Consider the following 22,966-nt stretch of genomic DNA (forward strand, 5'->3'; position numbering starts at 1 on the left):
CACCTGTGGGTGTTTGGGGTTTGGGGCCTCCGTGGAGCAGCTGGATGGGAGGAGAGGAAGGCTCCCAGGGCGGTGGTGCGGAGATGGGGGCTCTGTGAGGACATGGCCACGGGGAGGTGGAAGTGGCCGTGGCAGCTGTGGAGCTTCTGTCTGGTTGTATGCAGGCTGTGGGCTGGGAATGTGGGGGGCGTGGGGTTTGAGGCCTCCTTGGCCATCGTGGGGTTCTGAACAAGTCAAGAAATGAGACGAGAGACGTGGGCCCCAGAATGATGCCATCATTACTAATGAATTGGTAAAAGGCCCTGGAAGACGAAGCTTGCCTGGGCTTCCTGTACTGGAAACCGGGTCCCACAGACTGTCCGTCAGGTCACAGGCCACGAGGAGCCCACACTGTCTCCCAGCTTTGGGCACTGGGAAGGGATAGGCTGCTCCTCCCACGCTGGCTGGGCGTGCCACCCCTCCCGTTTGCAGGAGGACCTGTGATGGGGCAGGAGTGTCAGGGTCATGGGCTTCCCACGGTGTGGAAGGCGGAGCACTCACCTCACAACCATGGGCGCCCCTTGTGTGAGGAGGTTCAGGGTGTCTGCGGGATGGGGAGCTGTTTGACTATAAGCAGGACAATTGGCCTTATCAGAGGTCACCTGCAGCGTATCCCTTCGGGCGGCTGTGGAGGGGACTGCTTTTGGTAATCAGCATGGGAAGATGAGGTCTTGGGTGGAGGCAATGGCAGTGACGATGAACTTGAGAGAGATTCTGGTGGTAGAATCTACCATCCGTCATATCTCCTCCTGAGTGTGTGAGGGGCAGGGCTGGCCAGTGGCTGGGGAATGTGGAGGAGCAGGTCTGGTGGCCAAGAGGAGGCTCGGGCAGGGCCCTGTGGATGTGGATACATCTCGTCTCCCTCCCTTCTGCCCAGGAGCTGTGAGTGGTGCCCGGAGACGTGGTTCTGGAATGCAGGAAGCCCAGGCTGTTATGTGGACGTGCAGCCGTGGGCCTCGAGGTGGAGAGGCTGCGGGGGAGGGCATGGAAACCGAACAGGGTGAGGCAGGGAAACCCAGAGTCCCCATGTGGCAGAGCCAGGGAAGGAGGGGGTGCAGCAGGCGGGGGAGGAAACAGGAATGTCGGGAGGGAGGCAGGACAGGAGGGTACCTGCAGCGACACCCACTGCTGCCCAGAGATCAAGTAAGATGCCGCCTCCCAGCCATCACCAGTGACCGGGCTGAGGAGGCCAGGAGAGTGGGAGGGACGCCGGGGACAGTCCAGCTGCTTTCAAGGAAGGAAGATTGTGAAAATAAAGTTTAACCGGCCTTGGCTGAGCTCCTCCTGGGCCTCTTCTATCTGTTCCCCAAGTAAAATTGAAGGATCACTTAGACTTAGAGAGTGAGAGGTCAGAGCCAAGGTCAGAGCAAAGGGACACATGGTCCCTGTCCTGGACGTGCTAGGATCTCGGTGGGGATGCTGACAGGGAAATAGGGTGTCTCCTGGCCCCAAGGCAGTGACACAGTCTGCCTGACAGAGCCCCTGCTCTGCTGTGGTCCCCTCTGCCTTGTTGTTTGCATCTGTGGACTGGCTCCGCGTCAGGTGTAAAGGAGGGAGAGGCCGGGGTACTGTGTGCGGGATCGTGAGCAGCGGGCCTGCTTCCTAGTGCAGCCGGGCCTGTTCTTTCCCTCTTCGTGGGAACGATGGGAAAAGCAAAGCGGAAGCAGGCGCTGGGCACCACGCCAGGGTTTAATGAGGTCTGATTTGGGAGCTGAGTCTCAGTTTTACCACTAATTAAAGGGTGCCATTTGTCATCTATCTGATGGAAAATTTAAAATTTGTGGAGATAGTAAATGTCTAACTCACTTTTCTTGTTGCTTACATTTAAATTGAAGGATGGAAATACATACATGAGGGTATACGTAAGGGATTGGCTTTAAAAATGGTCTCAAATTCATGACCCAGGTCAAGCAGGGGCCCTTGCCAGCCCCCACACTCTCCCTTCGGGCACTGGTGATCTCCTTGCTTGGGTTTAAAGCTTTTACAGTGTATATAGATACAATTGGAGGGACTCATTAAGGGTATCCATTATGGATTACCTAAATCAAATTCAGAATGGTGGGAGGAAGTGACCTGAAACAGCAGTGAGCATCGGTGTGAAAACGCCAGGGGGTTTGAGAAGTTGGCTGGCGTCAGCAAAACCGAGAACGTTTGCAGTGGATGCTGCTGACACCGAAGCTGCTTCGCTCCCCTGGCGACTGACTGTTAGGGACATGGGTCACCAGAATCAAGGAGACATCACTTCTCAGAGGTAAGGGTTTCCTCTTCTCCTAAGAAATCCCCGTGCTTGTGTTCTGTTTGGTTCACTCATCCACACATCTATGTGTATAAAAGCCAAGCGACTGGATCGCTGGAACAACCAGAACAACTGGTGGCTATGATGCACACTGTGGTGGCCAACCGGCCCATTGAGACCAAACAGGGTGAGAGAAGGAAACCCAGAGTCCCAAAACCTTCTGCGGCCCCTCTCCCCACCCATCCCCCACCTGAATAGACCCCCACCCCCACCCTAATTGTAGGCAGGGCTGGACAGCCCTGTCCCCAATAGCCCCCCCCCAATCGTGGGTGGGGCTGGCTGACCTCTCTTGGCACCTCCCTCCCCAGTTGGGCCAGCCTGGCCCTGATAGGCCCAGATAGGGGGTGAGGCCTGTAGCCAACCTCCCACAGCCCCTCCCCCTGGCTGGCCCGGCCCTGATCAGCCCCCATCGGGGTGGGCCGGCCTGACCCCACCTGTGCTTTATGCACCGGGCCTCTAGTGTTTCTATAAAATATGTAACGTCCTCATTTGTTGAATGACCCAATGGAGACAAAACTCAGAGGTTATAAAAATGGCCCAGTTAGTATAATCTGGGGTAATATTATGTTTTAAGTCTATTAACGTTTAAATGTTCTGAATATGAGTATCAATAGTTAATGATTCTAGTTATAATCGAACAATGCCCCCGCCCCACCCCCGACCCAGGCGACAGGAGTTCCCTTTCCTTAGCTTCAGTTTTGGGGGAGGGGCTCACAGACTCACACAGACCATCTCATCTCATGTTTGGTGATTCACCCTGACTTTTGCAAGATCATTTGAGGGATGGGCCGTGGTCTCTTCAGGTTGTAGAGCCTGCAGGCAGCTCGTGGGGATCCCATAGATTTTCGTCCTCACTGTGGAGAAGGTGCCAAGCCTTACACAACAGCTGCTTCATTCTCTCCTTTTCCTCTTACTAGTCCTCTTCTTTTCTTTTAATTTTTTTATTGACTTTTAGAGAAAGAGAAGGGAGAGGGAGAGAAACATTGACATGCGAGAGACACATTTATCTTCTGCCTCCTGCATGCCCCCTACCGGCATCAGGCCCACAGCCCAGGTATGTGCCGTGGCAGCGAATTGGACTGGCAGCCTGCTGGTGCACGGGATGAGGCCCAAACCACTGAGCCACATTGGCTAGGGCCTTTTACTCGTCTTCTTCCTTCTTACGTCTAAAACTTGTATTGCCCTCCGTTGAGTTTTCTCTACTTTTGTGGCTAACCTGTAGTTTTGAAACAGTCTATTTTAGAACAACATACTTGTAAATAATTTTATTTCTTCCATTTGGGTATGGACATAACAATATGGGAAAAAAGGACAAATGTGAGTCAAGCTAAAAAAATGCTACAAGTGATGAGCGTGAATTTACCAAAAGTATTACCAAAAATGCTACCAGTGGCAGAACAATAAATAAATGGACAGGATTTTAACACTCACCCCTCCGGCTCGGCTCTGTACCACCCTGTCGGTGTTCGACGGGGTCTCTCAGGTAAAAACGTTCTCGTGGCTGGTGAACTTGCTGTTGCTGGCCTCCACGGAGGAAGGATGGGACATTCATTTGACCTACCTTAGAAAGCTTCTCCGATCTCTCTGTGAGGAAAACGTTTACAGGAAGTGTCTGCAGAGCTCTCTGGACGTCCAGCCCTGGGAATTCTGACCTGCGTGCTTTTTAATGAGCTTTCAGATCAAAGTCACTCCGGCCCTCCAGCTGCCGAGTGGCTCTGAGGCTGCAGTAAAATAAAATGCATTCGAGTTGATAATCAGAAACCCCCTTTTGCTCTCCTCCCTCCTCCAAAAAGACGCAAATGGGAAATCCCCCCAAACAGTCACGATTTTAACTTAATTTACTCCTGGTCTCTGGGATGTGGGTTCACGGGCACGACACATGTGTTGCAGCTGTTGGAATCTGGTCTTAAATTTTTATTTTTGAGTCCACATAATGATTTATAAAATCCTCTAATACACGTCTTCAAAGACCTCAGATCAATACATCGATGGTTTTGAAATGACAGAGTGCCGCACTGCACCTCTGTAATTTAAACATGATTAGCTGATGAAGGTTATGATCAATACTCTACGGGAAGATAAATTAATTGATATCATCCTTTCAGGATGATAAGAGGCCTATTGGAGGTGGGCTGTACCTAATGAGGCTGGCTCTCATCTCTGGGAGCCATTTTTCACATATTGCGTTTTCACTTCATCATATTTATGCCATCATTCATTTACATGGAGGCCATAAGCCCCGGACACACCGGTTCCTTATTACAATTGTGTTCACGTGGAGAAGAAATGGCCTGCGGACGCTGTGCGCTCCCTCCTGTGCCGTAACCTCTTGCTGGGGGCAGTGATGAGCTCCTTTGCGTGGGTGTCCGCAAAAAAAAAAAAAAAGAGCAGCTCTCTGGGCAAACACAAGGATTGAATATCATTGAACTTAATTACAGCGCGTCCCCAAAGACACACATCCATTCAAATAAAAGCCGTAGTTATTCTCCTGCAGTGACACCTATGGGTGTAGGAAGAGCTTCCTAATCGTTGACTTCCTTTCCAATTAAATCCAATATGCTTTATCAGCGAGCCTATTTGCCAGGACAAGTTATGGCTGGTTGAATTTAGATTCGTATTGATTAAGATAAACTTCCGATGTGTGTAGCCATATATTTAAATAAAAAGAGGTCTTTGATATAATTACATGTCCTTGAATATAATTCCGTGAGGCAGCTTGCAGAGATGAGTGATTCTTTGGGCTATGCAAAGAAAAAAAAGAAAAAAAGAAAAAAAAGCAGATTTTTTATTTTTCAAGATTTGGTTACATTGTTCTGTCTTCCGTAGGGTTATTTTTGCCGCAAGTAACTGAGGGTGGGGGCGGAACCCAATTATTAGAATACTTTAGACAAGATGGGAGTGTCTCTTCCTGTTTTACACTCAAGGTGTCTGAGGTGGTCCATGCAGGGCTCCTCCTGCCTCACACACTACATGCCTGGCTTTTGTCCCTAAGGGACCCCCAAGGCCCACAGCCAACGTGTGCTTTTTAAGCAACAGGAAGGAAAGACATAGGGAAGGCACCGTCCAGGGGCAGCTCTCCCTGGAAAGATTCCTGGGCACGGCCCCATGCCCCTTCCGTTGTGGGAACTTGTGCTCAGGACCACGCTCAGCTGGGGTGTGGGGTAAGGAGGCGGCTCCGGGGAGTGTCGGGTCCATGGCGGTCACCCACCTAACAACCCAGAATTGCTCCGGCCCCCGCCGCCCTCTCTGCCTTTGGGAACCAGCCTCACGTGGACTTCTTTCATCTCCCCGCCCACTAGTTGCCCAGAAGATTGTCGCCACGAGGAAGAAGCAGCAACTGTCCATAGGGCCCTGCAAGTCGCTCCCCAACTCCCCGAGCCACTCCTCCGTCTGCTCCGCGCAGGTGTCCGCCGTGCACATCAGCCAGGTACGTGGGGCGCACGGGAGGTCGGACCCGGAGGCTCGCCTGAGCCACGGAGATCGTGTCTGTCCCGGGGTCGTCCACCAGCCGCAAGGTGGATTTCCTGCTTCTTTTCAACTTTCTGAATAGCAGCAAGTTAGTAACTGGCTTAGCTTTTCCCTCGGAAACTGCTGTGGCCACGCGGTTTCTATGGGAAGTGATCTTGAGCATTTCCCTCCACGGCCAGCGTGCTGAGGTGAGCTGGCCCAGAGAGGGGGCGCTGTGCTCGCTGTCCTTGCTGTCTTGGCTGTTGATTTAAATTACCGTGTTGGCCCTGGTCGGGTAGGTCAGTTGGTTAGACTAGAGCCGTGGTATGCAAACTGTGGCTCGTGAGCCACATGCGGCTCTTTGGCCCCTTGAGTGTGGCTCTTCCACAAAATACCACGGCCTGGGCGAGTCTGTTTTGAAGAGGTGGCGTTAGAAGAAGTTTAAGTTTAAAAAATTTGGCTCTCAAAAGAAATTTCAATTGTTGTACTGTTGATATTTGGCTCTGTTGACTAATGAGTTTGCAGACCAGTGGGCTAGAGCATTGTCCCAGTACGCCAAGGTTGCATGTTCAATCCCTGGTCAGGACACATACAAGAATTAACCAATGAATAAGTAAGTGGAACAACCAATCAATGTTTCTCTCTCTCACACACACACTCTCTCTCTCTCTCTCTCTCCCTCCCTCCCTCCCTCCCTCCCCCTTCTCTCTCTCAAATCAATCCATTAAAACATTTTCTTAATGACCCTATGTTGGCCTTCCTGCCGCCTCGCCTGCCTGCAGTGGTCTCCTGTGCGCCCAGATTGGGTAGCAGACCTCCGTGACAATGACCCCAGCCCTGAGGCCCCGGAAACGATCTTCCCCTCACAGCATTTCTCAATTATTCACTCAGAAGTAAATGAAATAATTGTCACGAGGAAGAACCTAACCAAAACCCCTTAAGAGAGCGTGGCTTGTTTTTCCGGCGCTCACGGTTTTGATGGGTGTTTCCTGGACAGGTTAGGCACGTGGCGCCTGTCAGAGGGTGCAGCGAGAAGGCTTCCAGCTTCCTGGGGAGACAGGAAGAGGCCACTTCTGCAGTCAGGCCTATAGCAGTTCTGTCGCGAATGTTCGCTCCTCCACTGTAGGAACTTTTAGTTTTTCTATGGATCTTGAAGTGTCTCCCAAAAGGTGTCACATTTTCATGATGTCATCTTCAAACTGTGAGTGGTGGGCAAAATGTTGCTTCCTGTGTGGAGCTTAGAGCAGTGAAGGAACCACAGACCCCACGGAGTTCCACCAGTGCCTTCCTTTTCAACAGGAAGAGAAAGTGATGACATTTTCCTTTCAGATTTTTATTTATTTTATTTTATTTATTTTTTTAATATGTTTTATTGATTTTTCACAGAGGAAGAGAGAAGGATAGAGAGTTAGAAACATCAATGAGAGAGAATCATCGATCAACTGCCTCTTGCACACCCCCTACTGGGGATGTGCCCGCAACCAAGGTACTTGCCCTTGACTGGAATCGAACCCGGGACCTTTCAGTCTGCAGGCTGACGCTCTATCCATTGAGCCAAACCGGTCTCTGCCCCTTTCAGATTTTTAAAAATTAAGTGATAGAGGCCTGTTTTTCTTGTCACTTCTTAGACAAAGGACTCCATGGCATGGTGTGTGTGTTCCCAAAGGAAACTGCCTGTGCCCGATGCCGACACGGCGTCCCCAGCCTGGCACGGGTGTCTGCGGGGTGACCCGCTGACTTGTTTGTGAGGACCCTGCCCAGGATGGGGCGTTCGGTCTCTGGAGCGTGTCCTTAACCAAACCTTGATTTTGAATCGTTGCAGACGAGTAACGGAGGCGGGAGTTTGAGCGACTACTCCTCCTCCGTCCCGTCGACGCCCAGCACCAGCCAGAAGGAGCTGCGGATCGATGTCCCTCCCACTGCCAACACCCCGACGCCCGTCCGGAAGCAGTCCAAGCGCCGCTCCAACCTTTTCACCGTGAGTGCGGTGTCAGAGATTCCCATTAGTGGTGTCTACCCACCGGGTGGCTCCGTGACGTCTGTGGAATCCAAACTAAACCACTGAGTCTAACATTGATTTCCCAGGAAGTCTGGGAAAATTATGGGATGCACAGATTTAGATATTGAGCAAAATGGGAATTTCTTGGTGTGCAGGTGATCCATGTGTCAGAACGAAAGGTGAGCTCGGGCCCTGGCTGGTGTGGCTTCTTCGGTTGGAGTGTTATCCTGGACACCGCAGGGTTATAGGTTCAGTCCCTGGTCAGCTCAGGGCGTGAACAGAAGATAGTGTTCTCTCTCACATTGAGGTCTGCCCCCCCCCCCCCCCCCCCCGCCTCTCTCCTTCTCTCCTTCTCCATCCTTCCTCCCTCCCCTCCCTTTCCGTCTCTCTAAAATCAATAAGAATATTTAAAAAAAGAAAAGGGGGGTTTGTGTAAAGATTACCTGTGATCCTGTGACTCTCCTGGTCTCTAGCTAGAGACTGGTCAAGTTGGGATAAGAGATGACAGTACTGGCCTCGCCGGTGACATAGAAAAGCCACCCCAGCCCGCAGACCCCTCCTTGGCCTGCGTGCCCGAGGACGTTGGGAATTCCTGGGGTGGAGGCCGATGGCCATGAGGCTGTCCACCTGGGCCTTTGTGCAGGTCCTTGTGGAGCCTTTGAAAACTAGCTCAGCTCAGGCGCTGAGGCTTCGGAAGGTGGACTCCGTGCTGGTGTAGCTTTCAGGAGCTCCTGGGGTGGACGGGGTGCAAGGACCCCAAACTGCAGAAGCACTCCTCCCTGTCCCTCCACACACCCAGCGACGGCACCCATCCGTCGGCTCTGTGGGCCGGTCCCGGGGCCGGAGGAGGCCCTTGCGCCCCGGGCTGGTCTGTGCATGCATGACATGTGCTTACCCCCCTGCTCCCCAGCCGGCGGCTTTGCTCCCGGGACGTGGGGAATTCCTGGGGAAATTTTGAGTTGTCACTGCATGGGACAGGGCTGGGACAGGGTTCCATGCTGCAGGCAGCTGCTCACAGGTGTGGTGGCGACCAGAATTCGGCCAATCGGCCTCCACCCTGCAGGCCGCCCACAGCCAAGGGGCCAGCCGGCTCCGGTGTCAACGGTGCCCCACTGAATGGTCTGACCTCCTTTGATTGGTGTCTGGTGGCTTGGGTGCAGAGAAGTCCAACTTGCAGGGTTCCTGGTCTTGAGCTAAAGGAGGACTCTGCTGGGGTGGCTGGGGCCTGTGGGCCTGTGTGGAGGCGGCATTGTGTGTTACCCATCCTCCCTGCCCATGTGGGCAGTGCTTTTCCCACTGGACAGTGGTTACTGCCCACTGTCCCGTGGGAACAGCACACACCTTTTCTTTGCTGTGCCCTGTGCCATGTGAGTTCTGATAGACGCTGCTGCGGAGAGACATAGGGGACCAGGCAGAGTGGGCTCTGATGCCAGCTGTTTGACCTTGGGCAGGTTACTTGACCTCTCTGAGTGGGAAGCAGCAGTAGTTGTGGGTGTGGGTTTGCTGGGAAGATGCAGAAACTTCAGGCATTGCTTTGACTTTTTTTTCTCATGGCACTGACATCATGAAGTGACTTCTGAGAGTGGAAAGCAGAGGTGGTTGTGGGACAGACGAGGGGGGTGGCTAGGTGTCGGCAAAAAACAGGTGACTGACACGTGTCACTGTGAGTGCATGAGTGAGCGGTTTCACTGTGAGCTTCGGGCAGCCCTGCCAGCTCTGTCGAGCACCCGCAGCACTGCCAACGCCAGGTCGAGGACTTGGGGCTGAGAAGGAGCCACCGTACGGACAGGCTGTGCCTCGCTCAGGGCTCCGTGGACTGGAGGAGCCTCACTTGCTGAAGATGCGGAGAGGGTGGGCTTTGGGCGTGGACCAGAGCGTCTGCTGCTCTCCTGCCTCCCCTGAGGGCAGGGCTGGAGGAGAGACCGTCCTCCAGCTCAGGAGAGTGTCCAGGGGCTGCGTTTCCTGGCTGCTGGCTTTAGTGTCTGTTCTCAGGAGGAGGAGGAGCCAGGCAGGATCTTTGAAAACCAGGCTGTGTAAGGAGAGCTCCAGCAGCCCCGTGCCTGGCCCTGGAATGTGCCCGAACATGGTATCCCTGACCCTGCCCACACGGGAACTGACAGAGGAGGAAACCTGGGGGCAGGAAGATAATAGTAACGCCAGGAATGAAAAATTAATGATAGTGTCTCAATAAATGAGTATTTCCTTACCCTGTGCTGTCGGCAGAGCCTGCTGGTGCCGGGGTCTGCAGAGTCTGAAAGACCACATTCGACAGAAAGTGGTTTAGAGAGAATCAGGGGCAAAGGGAGCGGGGAGCTCGGGAAGAGTCCATGACACGCTACACACATGTGGGCCCTGCACACGGGCACCCTGGACGGGCCAGGTGCCCCAGGCACCAGAGCTCATGAAAACGCCCGCTCACCTTGGTGGGAAGTGTCCCGTCATTAGGTCACAGGGGAAGTCTGATTCTGCAGAGGTCTGACCCTGAAGCTGTGCTTCGTCATCGCTGTTCCCTTCCTTGCTAAACACTGGACCCCAGCCGTTTGCTTGTAACCATCAGATACAAGACCAAGCCGCACAGCGTGGTTCCCAGGCACAGGAGCCGGGGTCAGAGAGGAGCGGCAATGGCTTTGCCTCGTGGCACTTAAGGAAGCAGCTGGAATCCCAGGTTTGACGTTGGACAGAGCGATGGCGATGATGGTGATGGTGACAGCGATGTGTCCGTATCTTTAAGTTGAAGAGCTTAGAAATCCTAACTCCACTAGATGTCAGTGTCATCCAGGGAATGAAAAGGAGGCAAATTGTTCTGAAACTGCAGCAGTTAAGCCACTAAACTCATTGTTACCAATTTACACCTGTTCATAAACATGTGAAATCTCAGAGACTCTTCTTCCTCGGTAATTGTTGGTAATTATTGGCCTAAATTGGCCACACAAAAAAAAGTGTTTACATGACAGTGTGTAGTAGAACGGATGTGCCATATGCTGAACACTCTTCGAAAAAAGCCCTGCAGGCCGAGAGGGCAGTTCCCTCGAAGGGACGTTGTCCACCTTTATTGGAGCGTTGGGAAGAGGCCGAGGGGATGGAGGGGTGCAGACATCATTCCACAGACACCGTGCTTATAAATTTGACGGCGCGGACCTGTCATGCATCACGCTGAGCTCCATGTTTCTGTTTGCAAAGATGCACCATTTTAAAATGAAAATTAATCACATGCCCTTTTTACAAAATAGCAGAAACTAAAAACCTTCGCTGTGGTAGGAGATTGTGTCTTTCATTTGTGGTCGGAATTGTACTTTACTAATCAAAAACTAAATCATATATTACTTTGCTTAATTTTTTTTTTTTTAATTATTGTTTTGAGAAAAGGAAGGTCAAAAAAGCTACAGCCATTCAATTCCTGGTTCTGTGTTAGGGGATCTTAGTACAGTTAGGGTAACAAAGTAGCCCTGATGTGTGTGTGGGTGAGACGTTTTATTAGCGAGTATGTTGAGGCATGTAGGAATGGAAGGTGCACGCACACACACACACACTCACTCACACTCACACACACACACACACACACACACACACACACACACACTCACCGTGCTGTGTGTTCCTCCATGGCCAGCTGCGGCTTCGAGAAGTAAATAGGCCGTGAAAGTGGCAGCCCCCGCCCTGCGTGCATTCCCGCTTCGCTGTCCAGGGAGCAGCCCGCCTTGAACTTGGTGTTTGCTGTCTGTACGCATGCTTTCCTCTCACTTGACTGTGTCTGTCATTGTACATGGCATTGCTTTGCCTCTCTTCGAGCGTTGTAACAGCGGTGTCACTTACGTGGTGTTTTTTAAAGCTCCCTATATCATGCCAACACCGTCACACACAGCCTTGCTTGCCCTGTGACCAAAGATGGTGAGGACATACTGCCCGGCTCATAGAAACAGGCTAAGCCTTCACTCTGGGCGTGTTGCCGGCCCTCCATGGCGGGTGCGTAAACTCCCGTTAGGTTTCTAGCTGTGCGTGTCGGGCAGACGCGCCGCAGTCACTCCCAGCACAGGCGGCGGGGACCAGCGCTGCCGCGAAGCTGACGATTTCACGGGGCCCTTTCAGCAGGAACGCAGGCCGTGCCCCTGGGGCTGTCGTCCCCGAGTGGCAGCAAACCCGGGGACCGTCCTGGGTGTGTGTGTGTGTGTGTGTGTGTGTGTGCGTGTGGCAGTGCTTCTGTTCAGCGGGTCTGTGTTCGTTTAGTGGTTGGGCTTGTGCTCAGCATGCTGCAGCAAACGTAATCATGGGCTGAGATTCAGCAGACCACTTGCCACCACTCTCTCCTGGAAATGTTATAATAGTTTTAGGGCTCTCTCCAGAATGCTAGTTGTTGGGGGATGCATCGCCCGCTGTGTGTTGGCCGTGCTTCACTCGCACGCGTCCCGGAGAGTGGGATCAAACACGGACCGAGTGCATCTCCTCAGTCCCGCCTCCCGGAACCCGAGCGTCCTGCTCCGAGCGACGGGGGCAGATGTGCTGCCTCGAGGGAGACGTTCGCGTGTTCCTGTTTGTTTTGTTAATCATTCTGGTTAATCGTGAGTAATGAAGATGGATTCCCGAATTTATAAACTTCCCAGAGCACCTTTCATGATCTCTGTGGATTTAAATTTCAAAAAAATTATCCCTGTGAGCATTGAGTCTTATTTTTCATAACAAGAGACTTCGAGTTCCAGCTTCCCAGTGAATTGAGGTTTGGGAAGAAGAGAATGTAGGATTATTGCATGGCTCTTGCTGCACATTATTAATTAGAGAAAAGTGAGTCCCTAACCCCTAGCTAAAATTCATGGCAAGGAACTTATAAATAGCTCCGTTTCCTTTCTTGCCCTCTGGGATAAGCCTTCCGTTTTAGGTTCTCCTGCAGCTTTCTGTGTGTTGCTTGTTTCATTTCCTGTCGTGACATTCCGGCTTTGACCGTCCCAGGAAGACAGGCGCACAGTGGGTGTTCCCCAGATGGTCGTCCGGAGGCACACTCTGATGAGCACCTGTGGCCCTGGGAGCCCCACCTTCTCCTACGTCCCATGGCAGCGCCCCTGACGCAGAACCAGCACCCCTCGTGCTCCCCTTTGAAAGCGTGTGCCTTCCCCTTGTCACGGCGGCACCGGTCACCACCGCGCCTGCTCATTTCATACATCATCTCAGATTTGAAAAGCACACGAAAATGTTTCTCCATTTTCAATATTGCGTGAGTAATGTTCCCATTGAAAAGTAATGGAGTGAAGTTGTCACTTGTCAGCACAGTTATTAAGGAGGACGAGTCTCAGATCTTTCTCTCATAATGAAATAAATCTGTCAGGGAACCACTGCGCTCCGACTTCCCAGTGCGGCCGAGAGCTGGAGATGTCGCCGAGGAGGCGGTCCCCAGTGTCCCCAGGGCCCTGTCGCTTCAGGTGCAGCCCCCGGATTGGGCACCACCAGTCTGCCCTCACGCTGGTCGCTATCTCCCAGCTCCCAGGCTGTTTACCCCATGGTGGGAAACTGCCCCCGGAGCTCGGCAAACCAAGCTGCTCGTTTCCCCCCAAGTACTGATGTCTCATCAAAAAGATATTTTCAACTTTTTCTTCCCATTTTTTTTGGGGGGGGAGGGTTATACACGAGTTTGACTTAGAATTTGCTGTTTCCTAACCATGCCGAGGCAATAAAAAGCATCACCGACACCTCGATACGAATCGAGCATGCACCATCACATCGCACAGCTGAGCCGTTAATAGAATTTTTTTAATGCTTCCGACGTTAATTAAATGTGTGCGTTTATGTCGCGGGGCTCCCCAACAAGCAGCCAGGAGCCCTTGCCTTCCCGGCTGGATCAGCGGCAGCTTCGGAATGTATTTCTCCTGTTGGGCGTTACTTTCCTATATGGTCCATTGGTTTCTAGTAATTGAATTTTGAACTCTTTAAAAAAGAATTAAAAGATAATTTTGCAGGGGGAAAAGTTTGCAAAACTCTCCCTGAGATGACACATCCATGGAGACGAAAGAACCCACAGCAGCCTGCTTCTGAGGCGTGCATGCTGGTGTCTGCGTGCATACCCCCTCCCTTCCCTGGCCTCCAAACACACATTTGCAGAAAGTGCATCCTTCAGGGCAGCCCTGTTGCCATCTGTGAGCCGCAGCCCTGGCCAGACGCTAACTTTATTTTCGTTTTTGCAGTCTCGGAAAGGGAGTGACCCAGACAAAGAGAAGAAAGGCCTGGAGAGTCGTGCGGACAGCATTGGGAGCGGCCGAGCCATCCCAATTAAACAGGTACGCCGCCGCCCGCCCTCCCCTCGCCGCCACGGGGACACACCTCCGTCCCTCCCGGCCCTGACGCCGGCCTGCGCGCCGCCGAGGTCTGTTTGATGTGCTCCGCTGATGAATGTGGAAGCCACTCACTTGACATCAATTAGAAGAGGTTCCTGTGCGTATTAAAATGGGATCATTAGAATGAGAAGAGGGAGAAATGTGACAACAGGCCTAATGAAGTGCGGTCTGCCCGCCCGCATATGGAGAGCGTCCCGGGCCGCGCTGGCTTCAAAGGCCGCCTTTGTAGCCCGGCTTTGATGGGGCTGCTGGCCGGCCGCCGGCCAACGGGGTAAATCAGATCTCCGCACAAGAGCCCCCTGTGAGCCCGGGAATAGCCCGACGTGGCCCTAATTTGCTCTCGCAGACGGACATCTGAACACCGTTTCAGGCTAGTTTGTAACAACGAGGCAATTAGTTGTGATAATCATAGCCGGTGTGTCAGCTGTGCGCTCTTGTTTGTAATTTGCTAATGAAGGAATTGTAACTTTGATTAGGTTCGGTTTCATTTAGACCTTATTATATAAAGGAACATTTACAGCTGTAATGGGGGGCCTTAATTAAACTTCCTCATTACACCGGAGGACTGAATGCGAGCATTTGTTTTGGCCCAGGTTGCTAGCCTGGGTAGGTTTTCATTAGCCCAGAGACCAGACACCAAATTGCTTTATGTCGCAAGCAGAACGGGGCCTTCCCGGGGCATCGTTTGCTGCTGTATTTCCAAGGAAAATGAGGAGTTTAACCCGGTAGCGTGGCTTCCGGAAATGCCATCTTTCAGTTGGTTAAAGAAGGCCAGTTGGTTTTCAGTGCATTCCGCCTGAACGAGGGAACCCGTGGGCAGCATGTCGGCTCTGCCTCTCCTGCGGGGGCTTTGCTATGACCGAGATGACCCTCTGGGTGGCCGGTCTCCGCCAACCCCTTCTGCACGCCCCTTGGCGGATCTCCGCAGCTGTAGGAGCCTTAAAGGGCCGCACCTTTGGGAATGTAGCCGTAGCTGCTATGTTTGAGGAACAGGTTAGATTGGGGGGGCGGGGGGAGGCGGTTAGCACAGTGTCATGGGGGGACCAGAGTAGGGAGGCTGCAGAGTTCTTTACAAGACACATTCACAGCCTGGCCAACAACGGTGGGGACCGCTACGGGGCCCCATTAAGAAAAACCCGCTTCTGTCCCCTTTGCTGGCTGGTGTGTTCCCTCTCGCGGTTCCCTCCCTGGGGAGGTCCACGCACACTTACTGTTTTCTCTGTGTGTTCGTTTATCAACCCAGCTCTCCGCATGACGTAACGGTAATGTGTGATTTTTATGCTGCTGATACTGTTTTAGCTAGAATTATAAAAACCTTCTGCTCTCTTACTCTCATTCAGTAATTGGTTCTGGGGACATTAGAGCTTAATACTAGACTGTTCCCTTCGTTCACGCCTGCTGTCCCCGGGGGCGGCTGCTCAGGCCCGGCGGGTCCTGGTCCCAGAGCCACTCAGTGGGGCCTGCTCCTCCTCGGAGGCTCGGGGTCCAGTCTGTGTGAGGAAGGACGTCAACCATGAAGTGTAAACCGAGCCAATCCGTGGAAGCCTTTTAATTGCCAATGTTCAAAATAACCTTGTGGACGTCTAAGTCAGGTCTGCATTCCCAGTGAGTCGTGCACAGGATTCCTTGGTTCTTGCAGCCATCATCCTCCTCCCCCCTTCCCCCCCCACACACACACACTCCGCCCATGTGCTGTGTCCACGGGTGAGCTTGTCCTGGAAACCCACACCTGATAGGACGTCCAGCCTCAGGACCCGCATCTGTGACAGGGGGCGCTGGACCACATCCAAGGCCCTTGGAACACTAGCATGTGGAGATTCCAGGGAGAATTTTTTAATTCCAGCAAATCTGGATCTTCGAATCCTGATGCTTGGCACTTGCCGGCGCCTCGTGTGTAAAAAAGCGACCTCGTGTGTAACGTGTGACCCTGACCTCGGACAGAACGCCTGTGCTTGCGTAGGAGAAACTTCTCAGACGGCGCCTGCAGGGCCGGGTTTCTCTGGGGACAGCACAGGGGCACTCGTGGCTCTCGGGGGAAGCAGCCATTCTCCCATTGGGAAGCTTCTGCCATAGGCATGCTCCGTCCTCACCAGAAGCACAGCGCTTTGTCTCCTCACTCAGCCCTCGCTCCAGCCCTGCCTTGCGTGCTGGGCACCCTCCCTCCCCCACACACACACGCCCATGGGAACCTCCACGACCTTCTTGGCGCCAGCCATGGTGCTGGCTGGGGCAGGCCAGCATCTGATCGCGGCCGTCTTTGTGCCCCTCCCCACGGGGACCTTGTACCGATGGGTTGGGACAGACTATCTTGAGCACACTCCCACCTGACTCATCCTACAGACGGTCGGCGTTCCGGTGAATGACATCACTCAGGCCTCAGCCTGTTCACTGTGCGAGCGGAGGCTCTTCCCCAGGTGGGAGCCAGCAGGGTCACGGCCGGCAGGGATCTCCTCTCTCCCTGGTTCCCGGGGAAGGGCTGCTCATCAACAATATGACTTGTTTTCTGCAAAATAACTTCATTTCCTGAGGACCCAGGCCCACCTCCCCCCCTTTTTTTTTTGTCCTTCCTGAGGCCTTGGAGGAGATTTGGTTCAGAGAGCATCTTCTTTCTTTCCTAATAGGATAAGTCTACTGGAATAGAAATTAAAAAGCAAAGCAAAGAAAAGAGAAAGCCAGAGGCCCAGCTCGGCGGCGAGTGGCCTGTCACGTATGAATTTTTCATTGCTGTGGAGAGTTGTACATACATAATCACTTGATTGCAGTGGGAGTTGGGGAGCTCCTATGGTGTCATTTGCATAAATCTTGTTAAGTCAATGGCAGTTAATGAAGTACAAATGAGCCCGGAGAAGGTGACATGCAAATCATGGGTGGCAGATGGGAGGTCTGTTTGGGGGACGGCAGCTGTGTGCTCTCCTTTCTTTCCTTCCCTTTCGCATTTTTTAATCTCTATATTACAGGACAGATCTGCAGCCCGGGCCCTGGCCTCACCCCCTACCCCGCAGACTCCCGGCCAGAGCCAGGCCCCGTGACGCTTGCTCCCTCCTCCCCTCCCTTCGAAAAACAGACCCAGCGGCCTCGCCTCCCCTCGTCCACACTTACTAACGTGCGCTCCGGTGTATTTGCATTTCTAAGATCTCGATCAGTGCGTCTTGTCATGCTTACACAAGGGAAAAAAACAATCCATAGTTCGGATTTGCTGGGGACCAGTGAAACACCACAGAATCTTGAGGTAGGATGTGATCTCATGAGACTTGAGTGAAAATGAGTATAAAAGGGCTCTTTGCTTTATTTTTTTAAATACATTTTTATTGATTTCAGAGAGGAAGGAGAGGGAGAGATAGTTAGAAATATCAATGATGAGAGGGGATCACTGATTAGCTGCCTCCTGTATGCCCACAACCCGGGCATGTGCCCTGACCTGGAATCAAACGTGACCTCCTGGTTCATCAGTCCACGCTCAGTCGCTGAGCCACGCTGGTCAGGCTCTTTGCTTTATTATGTGTCTGTTGTTTTGTTTCTATTTGGGAGCCTGTTGTTCCTTAAGACAAGCCACGTTCTTCGTCGGGCCACGCGGGGTGGTCCTGCCGGGGCTGGGTGTGGAGGGGATACGGGAAGGCCTGGGGCCGCCTGTGAATGAGGCTGCAGGGAAGACCCTCCCGAGTGCAGCCCCACAGGGGCCCCACAGGCCTCATCAGCACGGCCTGTGCGTCCCGTCCCCAGCAGCTTGGTTTTTAAAGATTTAAGTGCTCACGGGACTCAGAGAACTTTTAGAGATTTGTGGACAAAACACTGTATCGGCATACTGCTTTTGGAAATTTTTAAAATTCATGAATTGGTCGGTAATTCGAGGGAAGCGTGTCTGCATTGCCTTTGACAAGGTTCAGGTGAAGAGGTGTGGGTGGCCAGACTTGAGCTGGGCTGTCAACCAGGATGGTCACGTAGGTCACCCGCTCTTTGGCTCTGGCTTTGCCGCCTCAAGCCAGGGGGTACTTCCTGGGTCCTGGGCCTCGCGGTTATGTGGGGACCTGGTGAGCATCTCATGTTCATGATGCCCCACGATGGAGCACAGGCACCCACCGGCTTCCCGAGGTTTGTCAGATCTTAATTTTGACCTTGAACCCGGATGTTGTGGCCACCTCCAGGGATGGTCCATGAGAGCAAAGGTTTCTCACAGCCGCCTGCATCCCAGGAAAGCCCTTCCCAGGCCGGAGGAAGAGCCGAGGGCGGAGCTTCCCCGAAGCACTCACCCCCCGCCCTCCTGCGAACGGTTTGGAAGTTGTGCGCCGTTTTTGATTCTCAGTTGAGCAGAAAGAAGCAATTGCCAATTATGTGAAAGGAACCTCTGGAGTTAATCCCCTCGGCCGGCCTGCCGCAGGCCGCTGACCTGCGCTGTCTGGAACCTGGGCTCCAGGCTAGGGCTGGATTGTGAGAAAAGCCACCTAATGACACTCACTCGTGAGTCTCCTGGAAGTTTGACGCTGCTCGCAGCAGGTTGGTCAACTGCTCAATGTCATATGCTTTCAGATTGGAATACCCAGCCAAAACTTGGAGACAGGGAGAGATAGGGAGAGAAAATGCTGTGCCTTCTGCCCCGCATCTGTAGAGGGAGCATGGAGAGGGCTCCCGTTTACTGAGCCTGAGCACAGAGGAACCACGGTGATCAGAAGGTGCCCGGGAATAGGCTGTCTGCCCATGTGGCAGATCAGCTCTGCCCGGGCACCGGGCCCATGTAGAGCCCCAGAAGCAGGTAATTTACTGACATGGCCCCCAGTGCCCCGAGAGCTCATTTGCCTCACTTGGGTGAGCAACTCCCTGAGAGCATTGCGGCCAGCCTGGTGCAGGCCAGACACTCGGCCAATCACAGTTATTAATTGAATGGGTCAGGTGGGTGCCTCACAAGCCTTTAATTCAATTCCTCAAATCTCCTACGGTCGTCGGCAAACAGTGGAGGACATCTGGGTGCTTCCATGGGAATTGACAGTCGTCCATCTGTGAACGAGTAGGGCACGGCCTCCCCTGTCCTCTGACCCATTTGGCGATGGAGGTGTATGGCCCTGTGGTCTCTACAAAACCCAGACATGACTTGAACCAAAATACATCATCCATCCTATATATATAAACCTGAAAAATAATTTAAACTATTACTTCACTTGGTCCCGAGGTCCGCCGGGGAGAGAGAATCAGAGTAACGTAGGCTTCGGTGCTTGATACGATATAAACTGCCAGCAAGCAGGGTGTTATTTCCGGAGTGGAAGTTCACTTTAAAATTCAATGTGTCCTCTGGGTATCCATAATCCAGAAGCAACAGTATCTGACTAAGGGATGCATTTTAGCAAAACGTTTGTTTTCTTCAGAAGTTCAATGATGATGATGATGATGATGATACCTAGTTCTTTATGAGCTCAGAAATAACAAACTCACAAGTAGAGGATCGTTTCTCAAAGTCAGCATTGACATGTGTTGCCGGAATTTATTTGTGTCTTGAGGAGTAGATAAGACATTAGGTTTGGGCCTTATTTCCCATTAGACTCCATCAGCTTGTGGCAGCCATTCTCCACCCTGGGCAGACATGCCTGGTACTCTGCCAGGGCCTGGGGACAGAGAGGGTAAGATGTCTGTGACTCAGGGGAACCGTGAAGACCCCAACCCCCAGCCTCCAGATGGGGGGGGGAGGCTTGCATGGAGGTATGTTGGAAGGACCCTAGGAGTCCCAGGAGCTCAGCAGTGGTAGAGTCTAAGCTGGAAGGTTGAGAGTGAGGGCGAGGGCGAGGGAAATGGAGGTGGGGTGCATTTCCACTGGACTTGGAGGTACACGTGGGCGTCACCAGAGGGGGGAAGAGCAGGATGAGCACAGAGCAGGGGGAGGGGCCAGAGGAGCCTGAGAGGAGGGGGGACAGCATCCTGTTGCCAAGATCTGTGGCTGCCTGTTGAAGAACTCCCGAGGGTGTGGTCGCCCCACGCCAGCTGACGTGTTCCCACACAGCGGCCGTGTGCGGAGGGGAGACCGTGGCAGCTCAGCGCCCTAGGCTCCCCAGGAGGGGACGCCTGCAGGCAGTGCCCCAGGGCTGGCCTGGGTGGCCTACTCTTTCCGAGCGACTGTCCCGTGTTCTTCCTAAATCTGAGGTATCTTCACTCATCTCATCCCCGCAGGGTTCATGATGCTGAGTAGTTAAAATCCCTCAGCGGGTTCGTGGTAAACCTATGTTTATGTACAACCTACTGAGTGCCAGATCTGCCGGACCCCATGCTGTCATCCCCCTGAGCCAGGAAGTAGTAGGTACGATGGTCCCCACTTCACAGATGAGAAGTTAGGTTCAGGGAGACGATGTCAGTTGCCCAGCATCACAGTGTGAGGGTCTGCTAGGGCTGCCACCACAGACACCACCGGCTGTGGTGTAGACCGGGGCCTTCTTCCTGTGTCCTCTGTGTGTGGACCCTCCTGGCGTCTCTTCCTCTTCTTATAAGGCCACCAGTCACTGGGTTAGGGTCCCACCCAAATGACCTTATTTAACCTTGATCAGCTCAAGGGTCCTCTCTCTAAATACAGTCACGTTAGGGCTTCCACACAGGGATTTGGCAGTTTCTTCTTGTTGGATTGCTCCCTTTAGTATTATGAAGTGACCTTCATTATCTCTTGTTATGTCCTTCACTCTGAGATCTAATTTGTCAGATATAAGTATTGCTACCCCAGCTTTTTTTTTTTTCATTTCCATTCCCCTGGAAAACCTTTTTCCATCCCTTCACCCTCAGTCTGTGTGCATCTTTTTCTGAAGTGGGTTTCTTGTAGACAACAGATATATGGGTCTTGTTTTCTTATCCAATCTGTTACCCTACGTCTTTTGATTGGAGCATTTAATCCATTTACATTTAAAGAGATTATTGATAGGTGCTCATTTGATGCCATTTTTATTCTATACCCCTGTGTTCCTTCTTCGCTTCCTGTTTCTTTATTTTTACAGTAGACACTTTAGCATTTCTTGCATTGCTGGTTTGGTGGGGATAAATTCAGCATGTTGGAGAATCCAGAGAGCCTGAGCCATGAGGCTTGTTGTATTCAATAGGAAACACACATGAGTTAAAACGTTCTGATTTGGGCTCAAACCCTTTGAAGTTGCACTAACCTGTTACTTGGAGTAAGACTGTTGCTGGCACCCATCCCGCTGGAACAGGGGAACCTTTTCTCTGCCTAGGGCCATTTGAATATTTATATCATTCCAGGGCCATACAAAATTATCCACTTAAAAGTCACGTTCCTATGGATAAAGCTCCTAGATTTATTGAATTTCAAGTCCCATTTTTCAGTTTTCTTGGCAGGGCCAGACCAAATGATACAGCCAATGGGCTGGACGTGCCCCACCCCCACCCCCCTGCACTGGAAGCATTTCTTATGCCGTGCTGTGCAATTGTTAAGATATTTTACTCCTGGTCAGTGGAGACCCTTAGGGTTGATTTTTTAAAAAATATATTTTATTGATTTTTTTTTTTTAATAGAGAAGAAGAGAGAGGGATAGAGGGTTAGAAACATAGATGAGAGAGAATCATCGATCAGCTGCCTCTTGCACACCCCCTACTGGGGATGTGCCCGCAACCAAGGTATGTGCTGGAATCGAACCCAAGACCCTTCAGTTCACAGGCTGACGCTCTGTCTGTCCACTGAGTCAAACCGGTTTCGGCTTAAGGTTGATTTTTAAAGGAAAAAATGAAGCACCAATAATCAGCCAAAGTGGCTTCACTGGATCTTCTCCGTTGGGCAAATTATCTTCTATGCTTGTGTCACGTAATCATTTGACTTCATTTAATTCTCTGCTACCCGAAGACACAATTTATTGCCGCCGCTGAGAGGTGTCAGAGGCTGGGGGAGGTTAGTCACATTACCAAGGTGAGTGAGCTAATAAGGCGTGGAGCTGGGATTCAACTCCAGGAGTTCTCTAGATTATGTTTCTAGACAGTCTTTGCTGTCCATTCCTCCCTGATCTAACTTGTGCTTACAATGACCATCTTTTCTAAACCAGATCCGAAATCAATAGCAGTCTACTCCTCATGGTGTCCCAGCCCGACACCCTGTCTTATGTGGGGGCTGTCCTTGAAATCACATGCTGTCTGGCACCTGGACGGGCGTGGTCCCCCCCCGAGATGGCCTGGCTCACAAGAGATTTCAGCCCCTGACTAGAAACCTAGTCACTTGGGGCTCTTTGCTCTTTGCATACACATGGCTCCCCGGTTTTGGAGGGTTCTGGTCCCTTTAATCCAGGCTTGTCACATCTGCCTCTTCAGGCCCATGTCAGCAGGCTCCTGTTCCAGGAAACTTACCTTGTCCCGAGGCAACATGGTGTCTTCCTCTTCTCCCTGCCCTAATGCCTGGGCTCTTGCTGCCACCTTCCCTGGTGTGTGGACATGTGGGTCCTCCCATGCCTCTGGGCCCACCTGCTTCCTGAGAGAATGCACTTGGAGGGGAGGGTGTGGGGAGGCTCCCTCTCCCACGGAGTGTATAGGGCAGAGCAAAAAGGTGGGAAGTAGTGATGGCAATAAATTGGTTAGTGTGTAAAATATTTGGTTGGTTGTTGTTTCTTTGTTGTTATTTTTTTTAGTTTTTAGTTTTTTCAAAACAAATTTAAAAAAATATATATTTTATTGATTTTTTACAGAGAGGAAGGGAGAGAGATAGAGAGCTAGAAACATCGACCAGCTGCCTCTTGCACTCCCCCTACGGGGATGTGCCCGCAACCAACGTACATGCCCCTGACCGGAATCAAACCTGGTACCTTTTAGTCCGCAGACCTACACTCTACCACTGAGCCAAACCGGTTTCGGCTCAAAACAAATTTTATATTTGTTTAAAAAAGTAAATATAGCCCTGGCTGGATAGCT

At 52.1% G+C, this 22,966-nt stretch overlaps 1 protein-coding gene across 11 annotated transcripts in view; it reads left to right on the plus strand.

Annotated features, from left to right (window-relative positions):
• The window catches only part of AGAP1 (ArfGAP with GTPase domain, ankyrin repeat and PH domain 1), a 396,133-nt gene that overhangs the window by 194,587 nt on the left and 178,580 nt on the right, over positions 1–22,966 (plus strand). For all 11 annotated transcript variants that reach the window (XM_036420716.2, XM_036420719.2, XM_036420717.2 and 8 more), the window contains 3 exons: positions 5,635–5,762; positions 7,605–7,760; positions 13,949–14,041. In XM_036420716.2, coding sequence (XP_036276609.1) covers positions 5,635–5,762; positions 7,605–7,760; positions 13,949–14,041 — 377 coding nt within the window. The remainder of the gene's footprint in view (positions 1–5,634; positions 5,763–7,604; positions 7,761–13,948; positions 14,042–22,966) is intronic.

Source organism: Pipistrellus kuhlii, unplaced genomic scaffold (assembly GCF_014108245.1).
Source record: "Pipistrellus kuhlii isolate mPipKuh1 unplaced genomic scaffold, mPipKuh1.p scaffold_m20_p_7, whole genome shotgun sequence".
Taxonomy (NCBI): Eukaryota; Metazoa; Chordata; class Mammalia; order Chiroptera; family Vespertilionidae; genus Pipistrellus; species Pipistrellus kuhlii.